The 20099-nt window shown below is 35.0% G+C and overlaps 2 protein-coding genes and 1 long non-coding RNA gene across 3 annotated transcripts in view; 2 read left to right on the top strand and 1 right to left on the bottom strand.

Annotated features, from left to right (window-relative positions):
- The window catches only part of LOC136978795 (uncharacterized), a 27545-nt gene continuing 7446 nt past the window's right edge, over positions 1 to 20099 (top strand). Inside the window, exon 1 of the mRNA XM_067274615.1 lies at positions 1 to 2005. Coding sequence (XP_067130716.1) covers positions 381 to 1673 — 1293 coding nt within the window. The 5' untranslated portion in view covers positions 1 to 380 and the 3' untranslated portion in view covers positions 1674 to 2005. The remainder of the gene's footprint in view (positions 2006 to 20099) is intronic.
- Positions 7552 to 8853, bottom strand: LOC136978789 (uncharacterized protein F54H12.2-like). Its single transcript, XM_067274611.1, has one exon. The coding sequence runs from the start codon at positions 8851 to 8853 to the stop codon at positions 7552 to 7554; it is 1302 nt and encodes a 433-aa protein (XP_067130712.1).
- Positions 15856 to 16421, top strand: LOC136978794 (uncharacterized). The gene is made up of 3 exons (XR_010881289.1): positions 15856 to 15875; positions 15959 to 16299; positions 16380 to 16421. It is a non-coding gene; the product is annotated as an uncharacterized lncRNA (long non-coding RNA).

The raw sequence follows: 20099 nt of genomic DNA on the forward strand, positions 1-20099 counted from the left end.
TAAGTCCCCTCGATGTGGGTTCCTGTCCGTGGTGAGGGGACCTCCCAGAGATGGTTTAGTAACTCTTCTTTACCATCCCTGGGATCTGAACGCCCACCCACGTGTTTGCCGTGCGTGGTGACCCGTATGCCGGAAAGGGGGATCCTGGTAGTTGAGGGGCAACATACCGTCCCCAACACACTGCTTTGGCCCCTGCTTCGGATAAACGGGAGGCTCAAATCAGGCTCCGTTTGAGTCAATCGGCTGGTCGTTGAGTCATTCTTGACCTCGGCCTGGAGTCAACCGATCGATGCAGACCGGGCGGACATGTCAGACAAGGTGTGCTCTTCTCGACTGCATTGTGAGGGTATAGCTCCTGGGAAACCCTGGTGTGACGGTCTATGGGATCCTCTCATGTGACGGCATCCCCTTGTTGGGCCCCATGGTGGGTGGGGTCACTAGGAGCTGAATATCTAATCTTAAATATGGATTCTAAAACCCCAAAAAATCCAGACATGCCAAAAAATACAAATCAAAACATTTCCAGCCAGCCATGCTACTTGATAGTGCATGCTACTGGAGAAAAACCTCTGTCAAAATGCTCCCCTTTCTTGATCCAGAAGTTATTCGAATCAACCATTGGGCATCTGAAGAAAACACAGAAATTGAGGTCAGGAGACCTACTTGTAGAAACTGCCTCACCTCAACAATCGGCAAAACTTTTAGCTACAAAGAATTTAGGAGAAATTGAAGTGACAGTCACACCACATGGAAGTTTGAATTCATCACGTGGTGTGATATCTGAGATCGATCTGATGTCTGAAGATGAATCAGATATCCAGATCGGTCTTTCAGACCAAGGCGTCACTGCTGTCCGACGCATCTCCATTCGTCGGGATGGCAAGTTGATTCCTACAAAACATCTTATTCTGACATTTAATAAACCGACTTTGCCATCTGTTATTACAGCCGGTTATCTACGCTGCCCAGTTCGCCCATATGTTCCAAATCCGCTGCGTTGCTTTAAATGCCAGCGATTTGGACATTCACAAACATCTTGCCGAGGGAAAAGCGTATGCGCACAGTGTGGGACGGAAGGTCACGAGAGTACCGAATGTAAAACTACCCCATGCTGTGTGAACTGCAAGGATGCCCATCCTGCCTACTCCCGAAAATGCCCTGCATGGCAGAGAGAGAAAGAGATCCAGCGAGTGAAAACAGTCAACAACGTACCTTACCCAGAGGCTCGCCGCATGGTCACTTCAAGTGCACCACTGAAGCAGAAGACCTATGCTGCTGTCTTGAAATCCACAAACACTTGTGCAGTTCAAACAGATATCTCTGTCTCTCCAAGTGAATCCTTTACACGCCATGCGAAATGTTTAATACTGCCATCTACCCAAACACCAGAAAAAGAGAGCAAGAAGATCAAAACACCCCTACCTAAAACAGGGGTAATAACAAGAAATGTGGGTTCTAAAAAGGCTAATAAGAACCCACTAAACAAACAGAGAGTGAAAGCAGCTCTCTCTAAAGCTAAAAAATCAGAGACTCAGTCTGTGAGCGAGTTCTCTGATATCTCTGATGAAGAGAATAATGTGGAGGTAAAAAAACCAATGTCACCTCCAAAAGAGAGACCGCCTGTTAAATTAAAGAGGGATACCCTCGCAAAGAATGCTGCCTCAACCACATAATGGATTATAAAATAATCCAATGGAACTGTCGTGGTTTCCGCAACAACTTCTCTGACGTTAAACACTTGACATCATCTACCACATCTCTCTGCGTGGCACTCCAGGAAACACATCTAAAACCTGGAGAAAAAATTTCTTTAAAAGGATTTGATCTTTACCGTAAGGATGATGATAGCCACACCCGCGCTAGTGGAGGTGTGGCTGTACTGGTTTCAAACCGCATCCCTTCCTTACCAGTACAAATAAGAACAGAACTGCAAGCTGTGGCAGTCAGAATTTCAATTGGAGTAACTGTCACAGTTTGTTCCATATACTTGCCACCAGATGTCAGAGTCAATGAAAATGAATTGGATGACTTGGTTGAACAACTGCCGACTCCGTTTATTCTACTTGGTGATTTCAATGGCCACAATCCAATGTGGGGCAGTCCCGACATTAACCGTCGAGGCAGGGCCATTGAGAGATTTATAGGCAATCACCAACTGTATTTATTTAATACTGGAGAAGTGACATACTTCCACGCCCCAACACGAACATTTACTGCCATTGATTTGACATTAGCTAGTCCAAATCTGTTTTCAGCGTTTACATGGGAGGTTGGATCTAATCCACTTTCCAGTGACCACTTCCCAATATTTTTAAAATATAGAGGCAGAGGAAGCTGTGAAACAGCCCGTCCACCACGCTGGAAATTTGAAACGGCAGATTGGCCTGCATTTTCCTCTTTGGCTAATATCACTGAGGAAATGGTCAATACTGCCGATATCAATGATGCAGTCGAAGTTGTCACTTCCAGTATTATTCAGGCAGCCGAAAAAACAATGGGGAAAACGTCAACCAGATATCCAAAACATCCGAAACCATGGTGGGATCAGAATTGCGAGGCAGCATTTAAAAAGCAAAAGAAAGCATGGGGGATTTTCAGAAGATACCCCACTGCTAACAATTTGGTTGCTTTTAAGAAAGCAAAGGCTAATGCCAGAAAAATAAGAAGGCAAAGCCAAAGGGACTCTTGGAGGAAGTATGTTTCTAGCATAACATCTTCCACCAGCTCAAAAGCAGTCTGGGATAAAATCCATAAAATTAATGGAAAATATGCTTCTCACTCTCTGTCCATGCTGGAAAGTAATGGCACAATAATCAGTGACATAAAAGGTATTGCTGATTTGTTGGGTGAAACATTTTCGTCTTCATCCAGCAATATTATGTATACAAGGGATTTTCAGGCTTATAAAGTCCAAACTGAAAAACAATATCTAAACTTCCACTCCCCATCTGATGAGGAATATAATGTGCCATTCAGCAGAATAGAACTATGTACTGCAATCTCTCGCTCGGGGAATACTGCTGTAGGCCCGGATAAAATCCATTACAGCATGATTAAAAATCTGTCAGGCAATTCCCTTAGTAACCTTCTGAATCTGTTTAACAGAATATGGACAGAATGTATTTTCCCTGACTCTTGGAGGCTATCAATTATTATTCCCATTCCCAAGCCAGGTAAAGACTGCAAGAATCCCTCTAATTATAGACCAATTTCTCTGACTAGTTGTCTCTGCAAACTTTTCGAGAGAATGGTCAACAGACGTTTGATGTTCCTCCTAGAGGAAAAGAACTACTTTTCACCACATCAGAGTGGATTTCGTAGGAACAGAAGTACCACAGACAATTTAGTAAACCTTGAAACATCTATACGCGAAGCGTTTATTAGACGACAGCACTTAGTGTCTGTGTTTTTCGATATAGAGAAGGCCTATGATCGCTGTTGGCGATACGGGATACTCCGTGATCTGCACAAATTCGGATTGCGGGGTAATTTGCCAATTTTTATAAAAAACTTCCTACAGAATCGAAGATTCCAAGTCAGGATGGGCAACACTTTGTCTAGGCCTTTCACACAAGAAGAGGGTGTCCCTCAAGGTTCTATTTTGAGTGTAACTCTGTTCCTAATAAAAATTAACAGTATAACTAACTGTCTTCCTCCCAGTGTGAAACACTCTCTGTATGTGGATGACTTTCAGATTTCCTGTCAGTCTAGTAACATGGGTTTTATTGAGAGACAACTGCAAACCTCCTTAAATCGAATAGACAATTGGTCCAAGACCAATGGTTTCAGTTTTAACGTAGAGAAGACCTCGTGCATCCACTTTTGCCGAAGGCGTGGTTTGCACCTGGACCCTGAAATTCACCTAAATGGGGTTAAAATCCCAATGGTCAACGAAGCAAAATTTTTGGGTGTCGTGTTTGACCATAAATTGACGTTCTTACCACACTTGCGCAATTTGAAGAGTAGATGTTTAAAAGCTTTAAACCTGTTAAAGGTATTGTGCTGCTCATCCTGGGGAGCAGACAAATGTTCTATGCTCAGGATTTATAGGGCCCTTGTTCGCTCTAAGCTGGACTATGGGTGCGTTGTGTATGGCTCTACACGTGAATCTACTCTTCGGATGCTGGATCCAATCCACCATCAAGCATTGCGTTTGTGCACTGGTGCATTTCGAACTTCTCCTGTACAAAGTTTGTATGTGGATGCTCATGAGCCTCCACTATCTCTTAGGAGAGAACAGTTGTCTCTTTTTTATTACATTAAACAGAGATCTCAAAATAAACTTTTAGCTGATTGTTCAGATAGTCAGCTGAGGAGATTATTTGCAGCTCGCCCAAGTAGTGTCCCTACATTTGACATAAGAATGGAGAATGTAAGCAGCACGATTGACCTGGACACAAGCAACATTTCGCAGGTCGAGGTCGATAATATATCACCTTGGTCAATTCCTGTGATAAACGTTGATTTAAGCTTAAAGCAGTTTCTAAAAGAAACCACCCCAGACTACGTTTATAGACAGCACTTCGCAGAAATTCAACATTGTGACAGGAATTTAATTCCTATATACACAGATGGATCTAAATCGGATGACTATGTTGGCTTAGCCTTTGTTTGCCAGGATGAAATCGTGGCAGAGCAAATAGCACCGAAGTCTTCCATTTTTACTGCGGAGTTGCAGGCTATTTATTTAGCCCTAAAGTATATAAATAGGAAAGGTCATCGTTGCTGCGTGATTTACACTGACTCAGTTAGTGCACTTCAGGCTTTGATCTCGTATGAACCTAGTTTTCACTCCATAGTGATTAAAATTCGTAAGCTGATTTGCCATCTTTTTGCGAGGAATTTCTCTATAAAATTTTGTTGGGTCCCAGGCCATGTAGGTATAAGAGGGAATGAAGAAGCTGACGCAGCTGCAAAGTCAGCAAGTCCTTCTCAGCATACAATGCATATTGAAGGAGGTGACTTGAAGCTAGTTGTTAAAAAACGACTAGAGGAGAGATGGCAAAATGTGTGGAACGCACAAGTCCACAATAAACTACACGAGATCAAACCTGTGATAGAAAATTGGACACAGAAGAAACCTTATGACAGGAGATCTGAGGTCATTCTTACTCGTTTGAGAATTGGACATACTCGACTGACTCATCAATACCTTTTGAAGGGTGATGACCAGCCTGTATGTCAGTATTGCAACTGTAATGTAAGTGTTAAGCACATACTGAGCAATTGCATCGCCTCTGAACGGATTCGTAGGCAGCATTTTGGAAATGCAAGTTTTAAAGAGATTTTGGGCCAGAGGCCAAATGTTGATAAATTATTGAACTTTCTAAAAGTTACAAATATTTATAAAGAAATTTAATTATTTATTTATTTATATCCATATACATGTTGTTGTTATACACAGTTTAACTGTTGTATATTTTTGTTATTGGTTTTTTGTTTTTTGTTTTGTTCATTTTTATTGTTATTTAGATGATTAACAAAATGGATTAACAAAAATATTAATAAAAATGATGTAAAAAATATGAAGAGATCTCCGTCGAATGCATCTAAAAAAACAATAAATATTATGTTGTAATAATTTATTTTTAAAAAAAATTTTTTATTATAAAAGTAGTATTAAATTAAAAAGTAGAATTAGTAAGGAAAAATCTGCAAGGAAAAAAAGCAGAAGGCGTTAGTCGTTCTTCTTTTTCGAAACAAAGAAGATTGTCAAACAAAGAAAGATGTCTAGTCATTGTGTCTAAAATGCAACTGTTGCTTTTAGACTTACAATTGTTTTTTAAATATAAGAGACGATCGATAGGATTAACCGATGTATTGCCAACAACCGCGAAGGTAAGAAGTTTAAGATTGAAATTATAAAAAAAAGCGTATTAAAAAGTTATAAAAAAAGTTAGTCGTAGAAAGCTTAAATTTATTTCAAATATTAAAAAACTAAAAGAATTTAAATTGACCTAATGTCTAGACATTCATCTTTTGTTTGGCTCGAAAAAATCTTGCAGAATATTCTTACATCTATTATTTAAAATTTATATAAAGTTTTTTTGAAAAAAAAACTTACCTTCTATTGCTCGTCTTCAAATAAAATTAGTTTTTGTTGACCCATTTTTATTATAATTTTTTTATAACTTTCTTGAAAAATAAGTACGTTTTTTCTAAATGCGGCGTTTAAATTTGTTATCTTGGAATATATTTTTTCATTATAATAAATGCTTTCTTTTTTATAGACACTTACTACTACTTCCGATGGTATATTTAACGGGATGCTAATTCTGGGCTTAACATAATAAATATTTTGTAGCTGTATTGTTGTTTCTGAAAATTACGAAATACTTTTTAAAAAAATACAATTAAATAAAAAATTTTTTCTAAAATATAAAAAAGATAATTACCATTATGGTCTAAAATTTTCCACGCTCCTTTGTGAAAAAAACATATTTGGTTGTCTTCATCAAAATTCTCCAATATTTGGATCGAATCCCATGATTCCGATACCATATGCGTTCCTTCATATATTTTCCCCTCAAAATTCAAACTATATTTAGTAAAATATTTGGTTTCTAAAAACGTCACATTCAGGCGGAGATCTCATCTTGGAGAGGGTTAAAAAATCGGATAAAAGCGAAAGTATTTATACTCTAGGTTATTAATATATGCGTTCACTTTCGCTAGTCCCCATCTTAGCCTACGGCATCAAAACTCGCGTCTTATCTGTCCCTCTCTATCTTTTTTTACATTCTAGTGGCCTCCTAATTCAATGTCAAGAATTCGAAGAGGGTTAAAAAAAAATCGGATAAAAAGCGAAAGTGTTTATACTCTAGGTTTATTAATATGCGCGTTCACTTTCGCTAGTCCCCATCTTAGCCTACGGCATCAAAGTCGCGTCTTATCTGTCCCTCTCTATCTTTTTTACATTCTAGGTCAAAGATAGGCCTCCTAATTCAAAGTCAAGAATTCGAGGTGACCCGATTCCCACACAAAGCGACTAATGTTTTATAGTTTCAATTAAAAAACGCATTTTTTAAGTTTTAAAAAAAATTTTATTTGAGTAAACTAACGCTACATTGGTTACATTTAATGAATATATTTGGTGGTATTTTACCAAAACGAAAATTATTGCGTACAAAAGCGAATACATAGTTATCATTAAAATATTTAGTATTAGGCTGAAGAATTTTTAAGTCTTGGTTTCTCGATATTTTGTAGAGAAAAAATAAGCAAAAGTATCCGCACGTAGAACTATACGGACCTTGGAGCGTTTTTCGATTCCAGCGCAACTCCTTGGAATTTTGTCTTATGAACTTTATAATGTTCGGGATTTTTGGCGGTAGTCCGTATGAGTCAAAATAATAACAAGTCGAATTTCGGAAAAAAAGAGCTATCCAGTGTCGTCCGGGATTTTTGCTGTTCTCCGTATTAACGATAAAGCTTCTCTTCTTTCCGATTGTTTGAGGTAATAAATCCGAGGGATAAACGCCACCGAATGTCTTGCTAATTTCGGAATCACCTAACGCCAGTTTCCAGAGCATAATCGTATCCATTAGTTGTTTAGTAGTCGACGTAAATGTTTCGCGATCGATCGATTTCTATTGTATTACGATATTCTAAGAAGCATATGACGTTAACTGTTTCTGGCAAAGGTCTTTTGAACTTTAAATCGAAACTAACATTTCCATAGGTCAACACAGAGGTATGGTTTTCGGAGGCTGCGCGGTCGGGAGTTAGGTCGAATACGTGGAACATGTATCCTTGAGCGTAGTCGGAATACGATATATTAGCGAATTTTCCGTAGGGAATTCCCCCTATTTCTTCGAATAATGTTGCGTAACTTCGAGCGTAAGATTTTGCGTCAAAGTCTGGACAGAACGGGTTCGGTGGGATTAAAATCGAATCTTTTATAACAGAAATATAGTTTAAGTCGAAATTTTCAAAATTGAAAGGATTTAAATCGATCTGTCCATTAAAAGCGTTATTTCGCACCAATCCGATTATAATTCTTTTCGGGATTTGACCGATTATCGCATTCGATATATTTGAACTTAAAATCCCTTTACTTAATGTAAATACTTTAATATTAACTCGTCGATAAGGCATTTTAATTACAGAATTTTCTAATGTTTTTTCCATTCCAATTAAGATGCTAGGACTTACTTCTATTCTATTTACTTTTAACGTAATATTCTTTAATCGAATCTGATAATTATCGGCCGTCGCCATTAGAGCGAAAGCGTCTTTCGAACGTTCCAATTTTATTCGAACGTCTACGCCGTTTATCAATAATTTAGGTTGATTAATAAAATCGAAATGAAGTCGTCCGTATAAATCTAATACTTGGCTTCTGCTGCTTTTCTTAAACCTGGTGACTAATCCTTCATTCTTGGCGTCTTTAATCGGGTTGGTTTCGTTTAAAAATCCGGCGGTGTCTTTGTAGAAGAAAGAGCTGGTTAAATAGGTTTTTTGCGCTTCTTCGGAGGAAAATAATAGATTTTCTATTATCGCTCTGTATGGGTAATTGACGTGCGTAGATACAGTTTTATCGTTAAATATCGTAGTACATTGAGAGAACATCGAATGCAAAAAATTATTCACGGGTGTTACTAAATCGATATCGAGAGTAGAAGTTCCATTTTGTTTAGTAACAGTAACTTGCGCATTAATCGAAATACTGCTCAAATCTATTAAGTTTTCTCCGGAGCCGGGGATTAGAAATTCTATAGGAGATTTCTGATCGGTTATCGAAGCGATGGGATGTAGAATAGCCTCGGTAGTATTTAAAATCGCCAACTGGGTCGGAATAGTTTTAAAAAAATCTAGTTCCGATTTTAAACACGGGCAGGAGAAAGGATCCATTTTTTTAGGAGAAAATATCTACTACTTTCCTCTTCTTAGTATTCTTTCGTTTTACGCTTTTTCTTAGACGTTTTCGTTTTTTACCCGACCCGCTTTGAATTTTTTTAATGACGTCATCTTTTATTTCTCGACCCGCCTGATTAATTCTCGATAGAGCCGAGTCTTTTAACGATTTTCCCGTGAGTATATCCGACCCGATATCTTTCGCTATATTTAACGCTTTTTTTCCAATATATCGACTCGCGTGTTTTAAAATTGGTATTGCTTCGCGAAAAATTGAACCGAAAAATCCATATCCTCGTTGAATCGGTCGACTTTTAAAATACGGTCCTCTTCCCCATTGAGGAGTAACATAAGGGGTGTGAGGAAATATAGAATCGGGATATCCTCCCGTCTGCGAACGATAATAACTAATACAGTCCTCCGGTTTAAGCTTCATTTTATCAAATAACCGATTCTTTAATGAATCCGGTTTTATATACTTTTTCGGCGAAAACACAATACCAAAAGCGTTTTTCCCGAAGTAAATATGACGTTTTCACCCGTTGATGTGCATATGTCTACGGTTATAGTCTCGATATAATTCGATCGAAGAGGGAAAAATAACGGAGTATTATAAATTTTAACGATTTGTTGATCTTTTACTCCCATAACTGGAATTACTCGAAATAGTGGAGCCGAAGTATCGCCTACGTGATGCGATTCTATTAAATTAGAATATACAAATATTTCTGTTATTCCGGCGTTTAATTCTAAGGGATAAGTTCCCGTAAATTCTCCTTCGGAATATTCTAATCGATCGAATCCTAATATATCTTTTAATTGACTATTAAATTTTACGGTAGTTTCTCGTGGAACTTTCAATAATAACTTTTTATCGGGAAGCGATTTAAAACTGATTGTCTGAAATGATTTAAGAAATTCTCTTTGTCCGTATAATCCAATCGGTATACGCATCGTATTTTCGACGTTTTCGATTTTTACTTTATCTATATATCTATTTTTTTCGATTAATGTAATAAATTCTTCTTTAAAATCGGTAAAAGATGAATTATATTGAATCTTTTCATCTTTTCCTCTTACAATATATTGTTTTAAATACTCTAGATTTAGAGCCGAAAGAAATGTAGGAGCATCTTGATTTATGCGTAATTCGCAATCTTGAGCGATCTGAATCGTCACAAAGCTGTCTTCTTTGTTATAAGAAAATTTAATAAGACCATCCTTTCCTAATTCTTTTAAATTATTCGTAATAGTCTCGAATATATTACTTGATTTGTTCTCTCCTATAGGATATAACGGAATTAGTGTAGTCAAATCATCAGTTTTTACTTTAATCAACTTCGTCTCTTTAGAAATTATGTTGTAAGTATTATTTTCGCTAGTTATATTAAACCACGAACGAGGTATTATTATCTGGGACAATGCCGCTTCCCACGACCCGCTTAAATTTATCGGTGGATTAATTTTCGATGTGAAGGACGATTGAGTATTTTTTGGAAAATAGTCCATACTCGCCGTACTGATAAGCGTAACATAAAACCTATCCATTTTTGACTTTCTGCAGTTCTTCGTTATAAAATCGACCCGTAATCGTCTGGTTGTTGTAATCTTTTAACACATAAGTGACCGGGGTCGTCGGAAATCGGTTTTTTATATAGAAAACCTCTTTACTCCATCCTGCCAAATATCCTCTAGAAAACGTTTTACGTTTCTTAGAAATTCTAACTTTATCATTAATTTTATATTTATATTTTATTTTCGTTTTCGTTTTACCGTAAAGTCGATTAAAAATTTGTAAATGGTGTTTAGGTTTCACCTCGGCCGGAGGCATTCCTATAGTTCGATGTTTACTATAATTATATGCCTTCACCAAATCGTTTAATTTATCGATATATTTATTAGAATTTCGATAGGTAATAAGACGATAAATTTTATTTTTTAAAGTTTTATTAAACCGTTCTACGACCGACGCTTTCGTTTCGGAATGAGTATAATAATGATTTATTTGATGTTTTTTAAATAAATCCTTAATTACAGAATTCATAAACTCTTTCCCTTTATCGGTATGTATCATCCTGGGTATTACTTTTCTAAATATTTTTTGAAATGCTTTTTTTATCGTTTCGGGTTTTTTGTCTTTTACCGGAATTACATACGCATATTTAGAAAACACGTCGATAGTTGCTAATAAATATTTTATTCCATTATTATCTTTCGAAAATTGTCGAACATCCATAAGATCCGACTGGAGTAGTTCTCCTTGATATAGCGCTTTAGTTTTACGGCGACTATAATTTTTTCGTACGGGTTTATGCAACGTATACGTATCTTGAGTCGATAGCCATTGTTCGACGGTTTTTCTAGGCAACTTTGTCGCTTTTATTAGTCTCGTTACGCCGCCAAACGATGCCGGATGAGATGGATTATAATAAATAGAGCTTAATAATCTTTCCATGAAATATGTTTTCTTTTAGACGAGCCAATCCGTTTAGGAATTTTCGTAGACGAAACTCTTTTTTTTCTTCCGCTAGTAATTGATCGTATGGGTGGCGGCGGAATCGACGGCGTTCGAAAACGAAGTATGGGCGATTCTTCTATTCGTAATCGACTCGATAGCGCCTTATTTCCTATCCATTCTCTAGGAATATTAGATTTAATAATCGCTTGATAAAATTCGTTAAATCCGACGGGCACGATAGAAGATTTTCGATTGCGCATTAAATGCGACATCAGATCCGCGATATGGGAGTTAATTATCGGCTCATTATTTACCAGAAATTCTCCTTTTTCGTTCCAATCGTATTGATATTGCTTTAGTAATTGAATGATATGCGGAACATATTTTTGATATCCCAGCGGGACAGAAACTGATATCTGATCTTCGATAGTCGTCGGTTTTGTCGGTTCTAACGATGGTTGCGATTCTTCGATCGGTTCTGATACCATCGAGACTCGAATCGGTTCTTTCGGTGCGTGAATAGTTTGTTTAAATCTCGAAATTAGTTGACTTAATAATTTAACTTTCAAATCGTCCGATAAAGTACTTTCTTCTAATAAATCTTGGATATTATCGTGCAATCGTATTTCCGGTTTTTGCAGTTGATATTTAGGTACTAATTCGGGAGGTACTAACGCCATTCGTTGAGCCATTTTTTTTATAATCCAAAAATTCTTTTAGCTAATGATATTATTGGATCTAGAATCGTGCCTAAAAATCCTCCCGATTGATTTATCAAAATCTTCTTTTTTGCTTGGAGACCTATTTTTTTATTTGCGAGTTTTCGAATACATTTTTTATATTTTTTTAATTTATTAATGTTTACCGGTACTCGGCCTTGCAGCGTATTATCGCAAATTTCACATATGACTTTTATCTGATCGGGCGATGCTTCTTTTAACAAAGCTTTTCTCTGAGCGGGTGTTGCCTTTGCCAGCACATTTAACAAATGATAATTTTTTCTGATATTCTTCATTTTTGTGGAATATAAACCCAATACACGCCTTGATTGTCGGGAAAACACGAATCTCGTAAACACAATTCTTTATCGGTCGATGGATGGAAATCGATAAACAAATAACCGTACGGTTTGGATGTCGCGTTTAAATATGCGTCTTTGAAGTAGGGCATTTTGCCTATAAACGCTTGACGAGCGAGACAGTTGATTTGGCTTTCATCTCTATTATTCTTAAATAAAATCAAATAATGAGTATTTAAACTAATATCTCTCATTACTTTATTACGAGGAAATAAATTCTGCATTATCAATATAACGCTTATATTTTTATGATGCGATTGAACGGTAAATAATTCCGCAATTTTTTCGGTTATAGAATGCATTAAATCGTCTATAATTATTAAATCTACATTTTCGTCGATACTTTCGGGAATACCGCATTTAAAATGAATATTTTTCTCTTCCACGAACCAAGGTTGATACATCGAGTAACACCATAAAATGCGATTTAATCGTTTTTCGTAGATATTTTCGTGTAGCATTTTCCGAACTAAAGACGTTTTTCCAGATTGAGACGGGCCCACGACGATACAACTGGACGGATGTTTTAAACGCATTTTCTGCACAGTAAGTTAAATTCGTTCTTTAATAATTGTACACCATTATACTTGTGAGGCAATCCATCGGTCGAAAATCTTCGAATGTCGTATACAGTTCTTCCAGCATTCGTACATTTATGTAAATAAAAGTTTCTACCTAAATGTAAAGAATATTCGCAAGTAGTGTTTTTTATATTAATTTCTTTAAAATTTGATCCTTTTAATAAAACTATAAAAGAAATTGTTAGCGAAAATATTTCTATACAGCTTATAATAATAAAAGCGACTACTATTTTGCGAGACATGATGATCTAAAATAGCAATTAAAACCGAAATAACTGCTTATTAAATAAAATCAAAAACACTACTGCACATGCGCGAAAACATAAAAACCACAATCGCGAATTTAAAAATTATTTTATTCGAAAAGATGGCGAGGTATAGAGACGATGTACCCGAGATTCGTTGGACGGCGTTTTACCCCATCAACGAGAACTTATTAGTTCCGTACGCATTCTCTAGAACCTCCTTCCCTTGCATCGAGTTGGCAGAAAAATCGGCTAAAACTCAACAGTTTCCTCCAACTACTAAAATTCTATACTCAGTAGATTTTCGACCATGGTTTAACCCAAAAGTGAAACAGATCCGATGGATACTGACAGCGAAAGAATCTCCCCATCATCATAGCGTACTCATTCAAGAGAAATCGGACAAAATCTTTACCAACTTCGACGAATGCGCTTCCCACGCTCTAGAAAACGACCCTCATTGTGGACAGACTGAAAATAATATTCCAAAAATGTATTTTGAATACGAAATTAAAAAATAAAATTGCATTTTCTCGAAAATTTGTGTCTTGTTTTATAATTTTTTTCGTCAACAGATGACGCTACATAAAACAACAGTGCACATGCGCGAAAAAACATAAAAACCAATCGCGAATTTAAAAATTATTTTATTCGAAAAGATGGCAGGGTGTAGTGATGATATGCTACCCGTGATTCGTTGGACAGCGTTTGTTCCATTGAAAGAGAAATTATTAGTTCCATACGCTTTCTCTAGAACCTCGTTTCCCTGCATCGAGTTAGCAGAAGAATCTGCCAAGGCCGCGGCTAAAGCTCAACAGTTTCCTCCGACTGTTAAAATTCTATACTCTGTAGATGTTTGCCCTCGATTTAGACCAAAAACGAAACAGTTCCGTTGGATGCTGACTGCGAAAGAATCTTATCATCATTTCAGCCTGGAAATTTTAGAGAAATCCGACAAAACATTCGAAACTTTCGAAACATGTTTTTCCGACGCCGAGAAGCACGACTCCCATTGCGGACCCGAAAATAATATTCCAAAAATGTATTTTGAATACGAAAGTAAAAATCAATAAATCCAAAAAAATGTATTTTGAATACGAAATTAAAAATCAATAAAATTGTATTTTTTTTTCCTCGAAAATTTTGTGTTTTATTTAATAATAATAATACCGCAAACCATTAATTGTAAATAATATATACTTTTTAAATTCGTTGATCTAAAACAAATTGTAGCGTGAAAAAAAAATTCGAGACCTAAAAAAATTATAACGTAATAAATTCGTTGACCTAAAAAATAAAATGGGTGTGTGAGAAAAAATTCTCAGACCAACGTAATAAATACGTTGACCTAAAAAAATGTGCGTGAGAAAAAATTCTCCAACCAACGTAATAAATGATCACGTGAAAAAATAATTAATTCTGTTAATAACGATATTTTAAAAAACGTGTCGCAACACGAAAAAATATATAAAAGTTCGAATAATATTTATAAAAAAACATGTTGCAACATGAAAAAAAATATAAAAAGCTCATTTGTCTAAACGATTGCATCATAAAAAAGCTTATTGGTCTAAAACAAAACTAATCGATTGCATCATACAAATTGATTTCGTCATATAAAGCGCTACAAACTAAAATTAAATTAGTATTATATTAATATCGGAAGAAGACAAGTCGTATAAAAATGGAGAAAAGAGAAATAGCCCTGCTCTCTGACGAATTAAATTCGTTGGTTGATTGGAAAGATTTCTCTAAATTAAATTTGACGGAAGACATAATAAGACGACTTCAAGATAAAGTTGATTGGGATATTATTTCTGAAAAAAATCTTAGTGATGAATTTATTGAAGAATTCCAAGATAAATTAAACTGGAATAAAATATGGAAAAACAGACATTACTCTCCTATTTTTTTAAACAAGTATAATCATCGAATTAATTGGGATGATGTTTGTCGTTATCAGCAGTTAACAGAAACATTTTTGAGTGAATATTCTGATTATCTAAACTGGGATCTCGTATCTCAATATCAAAAATTGAGTCCACAATTCATTATAAGTTTTAAAGATTCACTCAATATGGCGCTTGTTTGTAAATATCAGCGATTAACCGAAGAAACTATTAAAGAACTTGAAAACCATGTGGATTGGGAGATTATTTCAGAATATCAAGATTTATCCGAAAAATTTATGAAAGATTTTAAACATAAATTGGATTGGTGTAGTCTCATCAGTAATCAGAAACAATTATCGGCCAAATTTATAACTGATAATTATCAATTTGCTCTAATTCGTGTTTTGGCAAAAATATGTGAAAGACTTTAATTTTTTTAAATATAATTAATACATTTATACATGTATTTTGTATACTTACTTCTTAATTGATGTAAATGTTTTTTATTTCAATAAAAAAATGAAATGAATTGAATATTTCTGTTGTATTTTTTTTACTTACTTAACACAAATCGGTTATAATGTATTCTCCTCTCCCGGTGTTGGCCTCACATCCGGTTCGTTCGCTCTTTTACAAAACGAGGTCAAATCAACTCCTCCCAACGATATAAAGACGGGAGGTTTACTTTCTTCGGTTAATTCGTTAGCGAGTTTTTCTCTAAACACATACGCTTTTAATCTCACAAGGAAAAGAAAAAAATGGAAGGTAATTATCTAGATTTTTTTGTTATTTTTAAAAATAAGAAAATTAAATTATTAATAATTTTCATAGATAGACATTTTTTTTAGATTCTCAATCCTTATTTGTAATCGATCATCCTTTTACTTCTAAGAAGCGAAAAGCTACAAAAAATGATGATGCGCCAGCCGATAAAAAGAAAAAATACGATTTAATTATTTCAAAAGACGAAACAACTTATAAGTCGATTCCACCATATTCTGTATATATTTCTCATGGTTATAATTTAGAAATTAAGGAATTTCGCCAGCAATTTTACATCTGCTTAGCAAAATCAAACTCTAATGCAGAGATTCAAAACAGATTTAATATTCCTATCAAGGAATTCCCTTTTTTCCAAAAAGCTTTCGCAGCCGTAGAAAAATTTTTGGAGGAGTACATGTAAATAAAAGTAAGTAAAAAAATTTTTTTTCCAATTTTATAACGTTTTTAAAAAAATTATGTAAATTAATTGAATGTTTTTTTTATCAGAAAAACAATTCTCTCCCTTCAAAGAATATTGTTCGAACAACGAGGGAAAAAAAGCTCGACCTAGATTACATCAGGTAAAGAAAAAATGTTTTTGCTAATAGAATCCGCTTTTCAAAATTTTTTACAATGTTATCGAAAATCTAATCTCGAGTATGTTGATCCGGTCATATTTTTTAGAGATATAAAATCCGAATTATTTAATGTAATTACGAATTTTGGAAACGACTATAGAATTCGATTTGTTATTAGTCTTAAAGTAATAATGTATAAATGCGTAGAAACAGGACATCGATATGATTTTAAAGATTTTTTTTTACAAGCTATGCTGAACGAGTTTTATCCCCGTTTTTGGCTTGGAAAAATATCGATAACGCGATAGAAAAAATTCTAAGCGATATATCAATCGCCGTTACGTTAGGTAGTGGATGGATAATTTATAAACTGGCTTTTATAGATGTTCATAGATCCAGCTTTTTATGATAAAAAATATATTTTAAGTAACGGAATAGACATGCTATCCTACGGACATTATTCGATTTCTTCTTAGGTATTTAGATTATTTTTCTATCGTCTTTTTAATATTATTCATATAATTTCTATTTTAAAAATGAAAAAATGTAATCATTTTTGTATTATTGTAATCCTTATTTTCGTATATGTAGCTATTTTTTTAATTATTGTAATGAAAAAAAATGTAATCATTTTATTGTAATAATTTTATATTATAAACTTTTTTGTGTTCTTATTTCTAGGGAGAGAATGTTTGAAATATCAGAAAAAACAAATATTATTGTAATCTTTTATTTTGTAAATGTAGTGATTTTTTTAATTATTGTAATGAAGAAAAATGTATCTCTCATTTTATTATTACTGTAATCATTTTTATTATAACTTTTTTGCTCTTATTCATAATGAAAAGAACAAGGGAGAGAAAAAATTGTGTCAAATTAATTTGTCTACAGATGGCGCCGGCTTAACAAAACCAAAACTAAAAAACTAAACCAAAAATAAAAAATATATAAAAATAAAAAAATATATGAAAATAAAAGAAAGAGGAAAAACAAAACCCAAACCAAAAAATAAAAAAAAAAATATAAATATAAAAAAATAAAAAATATAAAAATTAATATTTTTTCTCCTCTTCCTTTTATTTAAGTTATATATATAATAATAGTAATTCTCTTAAATAAAGAAAATAATATTGATTCTCTTAAGAGAGAGATTGTAAAGAGAAAAAACATCGTTTCTCTTAAGACTCGTCGTATTGTAAAAAAAATCTCTTAATAAAAATATCGTTTTTCTTAAGACTCGGCGCGGCGCGGCGTATTCTAAAAACGCTCGCTCACATTTCGCGGTGAAGTATATCCGAAGGGGCAGCAAAAATGGGCGTGGTTTTAATGTCTACGAGAGCTTTTGGAATACAAATATCGTAGAAACGCTCGAACGATTCAACGGTTTTTGCCATTTTTAGCCCCTGGTGGACGTCTTTCCCTCGAGAGGTTGAGCGATACTAGAATAAAAGTTATAAAGTCTTAAAAGTTTAACAAATTATCCCAAAGTCTCTCTCCCTAATACTACTCACAGTGACCAAAGTTTCATTTTTTTTCAAATTCGATAGCAAAATTTGCAAATGATTTTTTATTTGGAATCTTTACGTAATCCTTTGCCAACAGCTTGACAAGTTTCATTAATGATGATTCAAACAGTCGATCTACCCATTCAAAACGCAAAAGCTTGGGAAAGTTTTTAATCTCCTCCAGCTAAATGCAAAAAAATATCAAATGTATTTTTACTAAAAATATTAAAGAAATCATTTATAATTTAAAATTATAGTAAAGTTCAAAGTAACGTCAGTAAAGTTCACAAACGTCCGATGTGTTCACTATTGGTGATTGACACGGTGCGCCAATAATACTCGAAGTTCTGTGTGTCCTGTTGGAAAACACCGTTGCAGGTCCGTCGGGAAGACACCTTGCGAATATTCCGTTGCTTGAAGGCTCCGCTCGGGTCCAAACGACCTTAGAAACTTCTCTCGCCAACCGTCCGGATGGCGTATCGTGGGCGACCCTGTCCCACTGGCGTAACGAGACGAACTGTCCCGAATCACGTAACCAGATCATCTCCTTTCACCACCTGCGTCCCTCTCTCCTTTTCGTACACACGTCTGCCACGTGTCGGACGACCACCCGGTGTTTTCCCGTTCACATGTGGTCAGTTCCTCCCTCCACCGTCTTTTTGGAACGATGATCGTTATCGGCGCAAAAAGGGAAGGGCGGGAATCGTGTTTACACAATTTCACCTCGACAATTATATTTCTTTATTTGTCATTTCCTTTGTTTTTCTCCTTCAAATTTTTATATAAATATTCAAGAAAGTTTTATGAATTGCTGTGTTTTTTTATTTTCTAGTTTCTGATTATTCAGATCACGTGCATAAAGTCCATTTGGTAAAGTTAGCACAGGAGATTCTGTCAAAGGTATAAATGTTAATGCACTACACTATTTCAGTTTTGTCAGTTGCCATGTCACTAATACACAAAATTGAACAAAAAATAAATTTAAGGTTGTATAATTGATTTTGTGTTTGTAATTGAAGAGACAGAAATGAATTCCGTTTCGTATAAGAAACACCTCCTCCTGAAAGATGGATGTCACATAGCATCGTTTGATGGGTGAAGCTTGTAATTGGTTATTGGCTATTTGGCAGGTCATGTGTGTACAGAAGCTCCCAAATGGTGAGACCTTTAAATTGTGTATGTCATGTGTGGTGAGGGACGTTTTGTGCCTGGACTAGACTCCTAAGGCCTGTTTGAGTGAGAAGAGAAGGTAAGGGTTATCTGCTAATAGCACGGAAAGCAAGCAGTGGACTGGTGAGGCCGAAAAAAAAGGAATCCATCTCTGTCGGTGTAAGGACACTGCATATGCTTATTCACAGAAAAATAATAATTAATAATTACATTTGGTAAAAATAAAACATTGCCAGGACAAATGTATGTATTGTCGAAAAGAAATGTATTTTTCTGTGAATAATACAATTTGTCCTGGAAATTTTTTATTTTTACACTGCATATGCTCTTTGTAACAGGAGTACCACATGGTAGAGCAGATATTCGTTCAATTATCATAATTATTCTGTTTGTGAGAACTTTTTTCAACACATAAGGATACCCCCTTGTTAGTCAACTGAAACCATTGTGCGATTGTGAATGTGTATAAACGCAGTACACACACAGGAATATCGTTTGTAAATGTCTGTGTATCTGATTAGGTCACGTACACCCCGCGCGCCCCTCCGTGTAACACTTCCCTGCGCGCCTGACACAGGGTTAATTTAATAAAATCTATTATTGTGTGACATTGCCTTATTGATTGGGTAAGAATTAAGAGGATTTAACATGTAGTGTTTGAGATAGACGAAACAATCTATACAACAGAAACAAGTAGAATGGCAGACCTGACGTGTGGTAATTGCTCATACAAGAGAAGACAATTTTGTTTTATTCGGATTAAGTTATAATTCAATCAAAATAATGATAATTATTAAATTAGTTTCAATTATTTTTTAAAGGTTTAAATATGAAAAAACCAATGCAACAATGCAACTCATCTAAAAAGTGTTATTTAACATGGCTTCAAATTGATTATTTATTAAATAAAAAAAATTCGAGTAATGTAAAATTAACCTAATGTGGCGATACGCCATATTGTTGTATATACAGGG

This window comes from Centruroides vittatus, unplaced genomic scaffold (genome assembly GCF_030686945.1).
Source record: "Centruroides vittatus isolate TY-2023 unplaced genomic scaffold, ASM3068694v2 contig_55, whole genome shotgun sequence".
NCBI lineage: Eukaryota > Metazoa > Arthropoda > Arachnida > Scorpiones > Buthidae > Centruroides > Centruroides vittatus.

Excerpts from the sequence above, each read along its gene's own strand:
- LOC136978789 (XM_067274611.1), bottom strand. The coding sequence starts at position 8,853 with ATGGATCCTTTCTCCTGCCCGTGTTTAAAATCGGAACTAGATTTTTTT.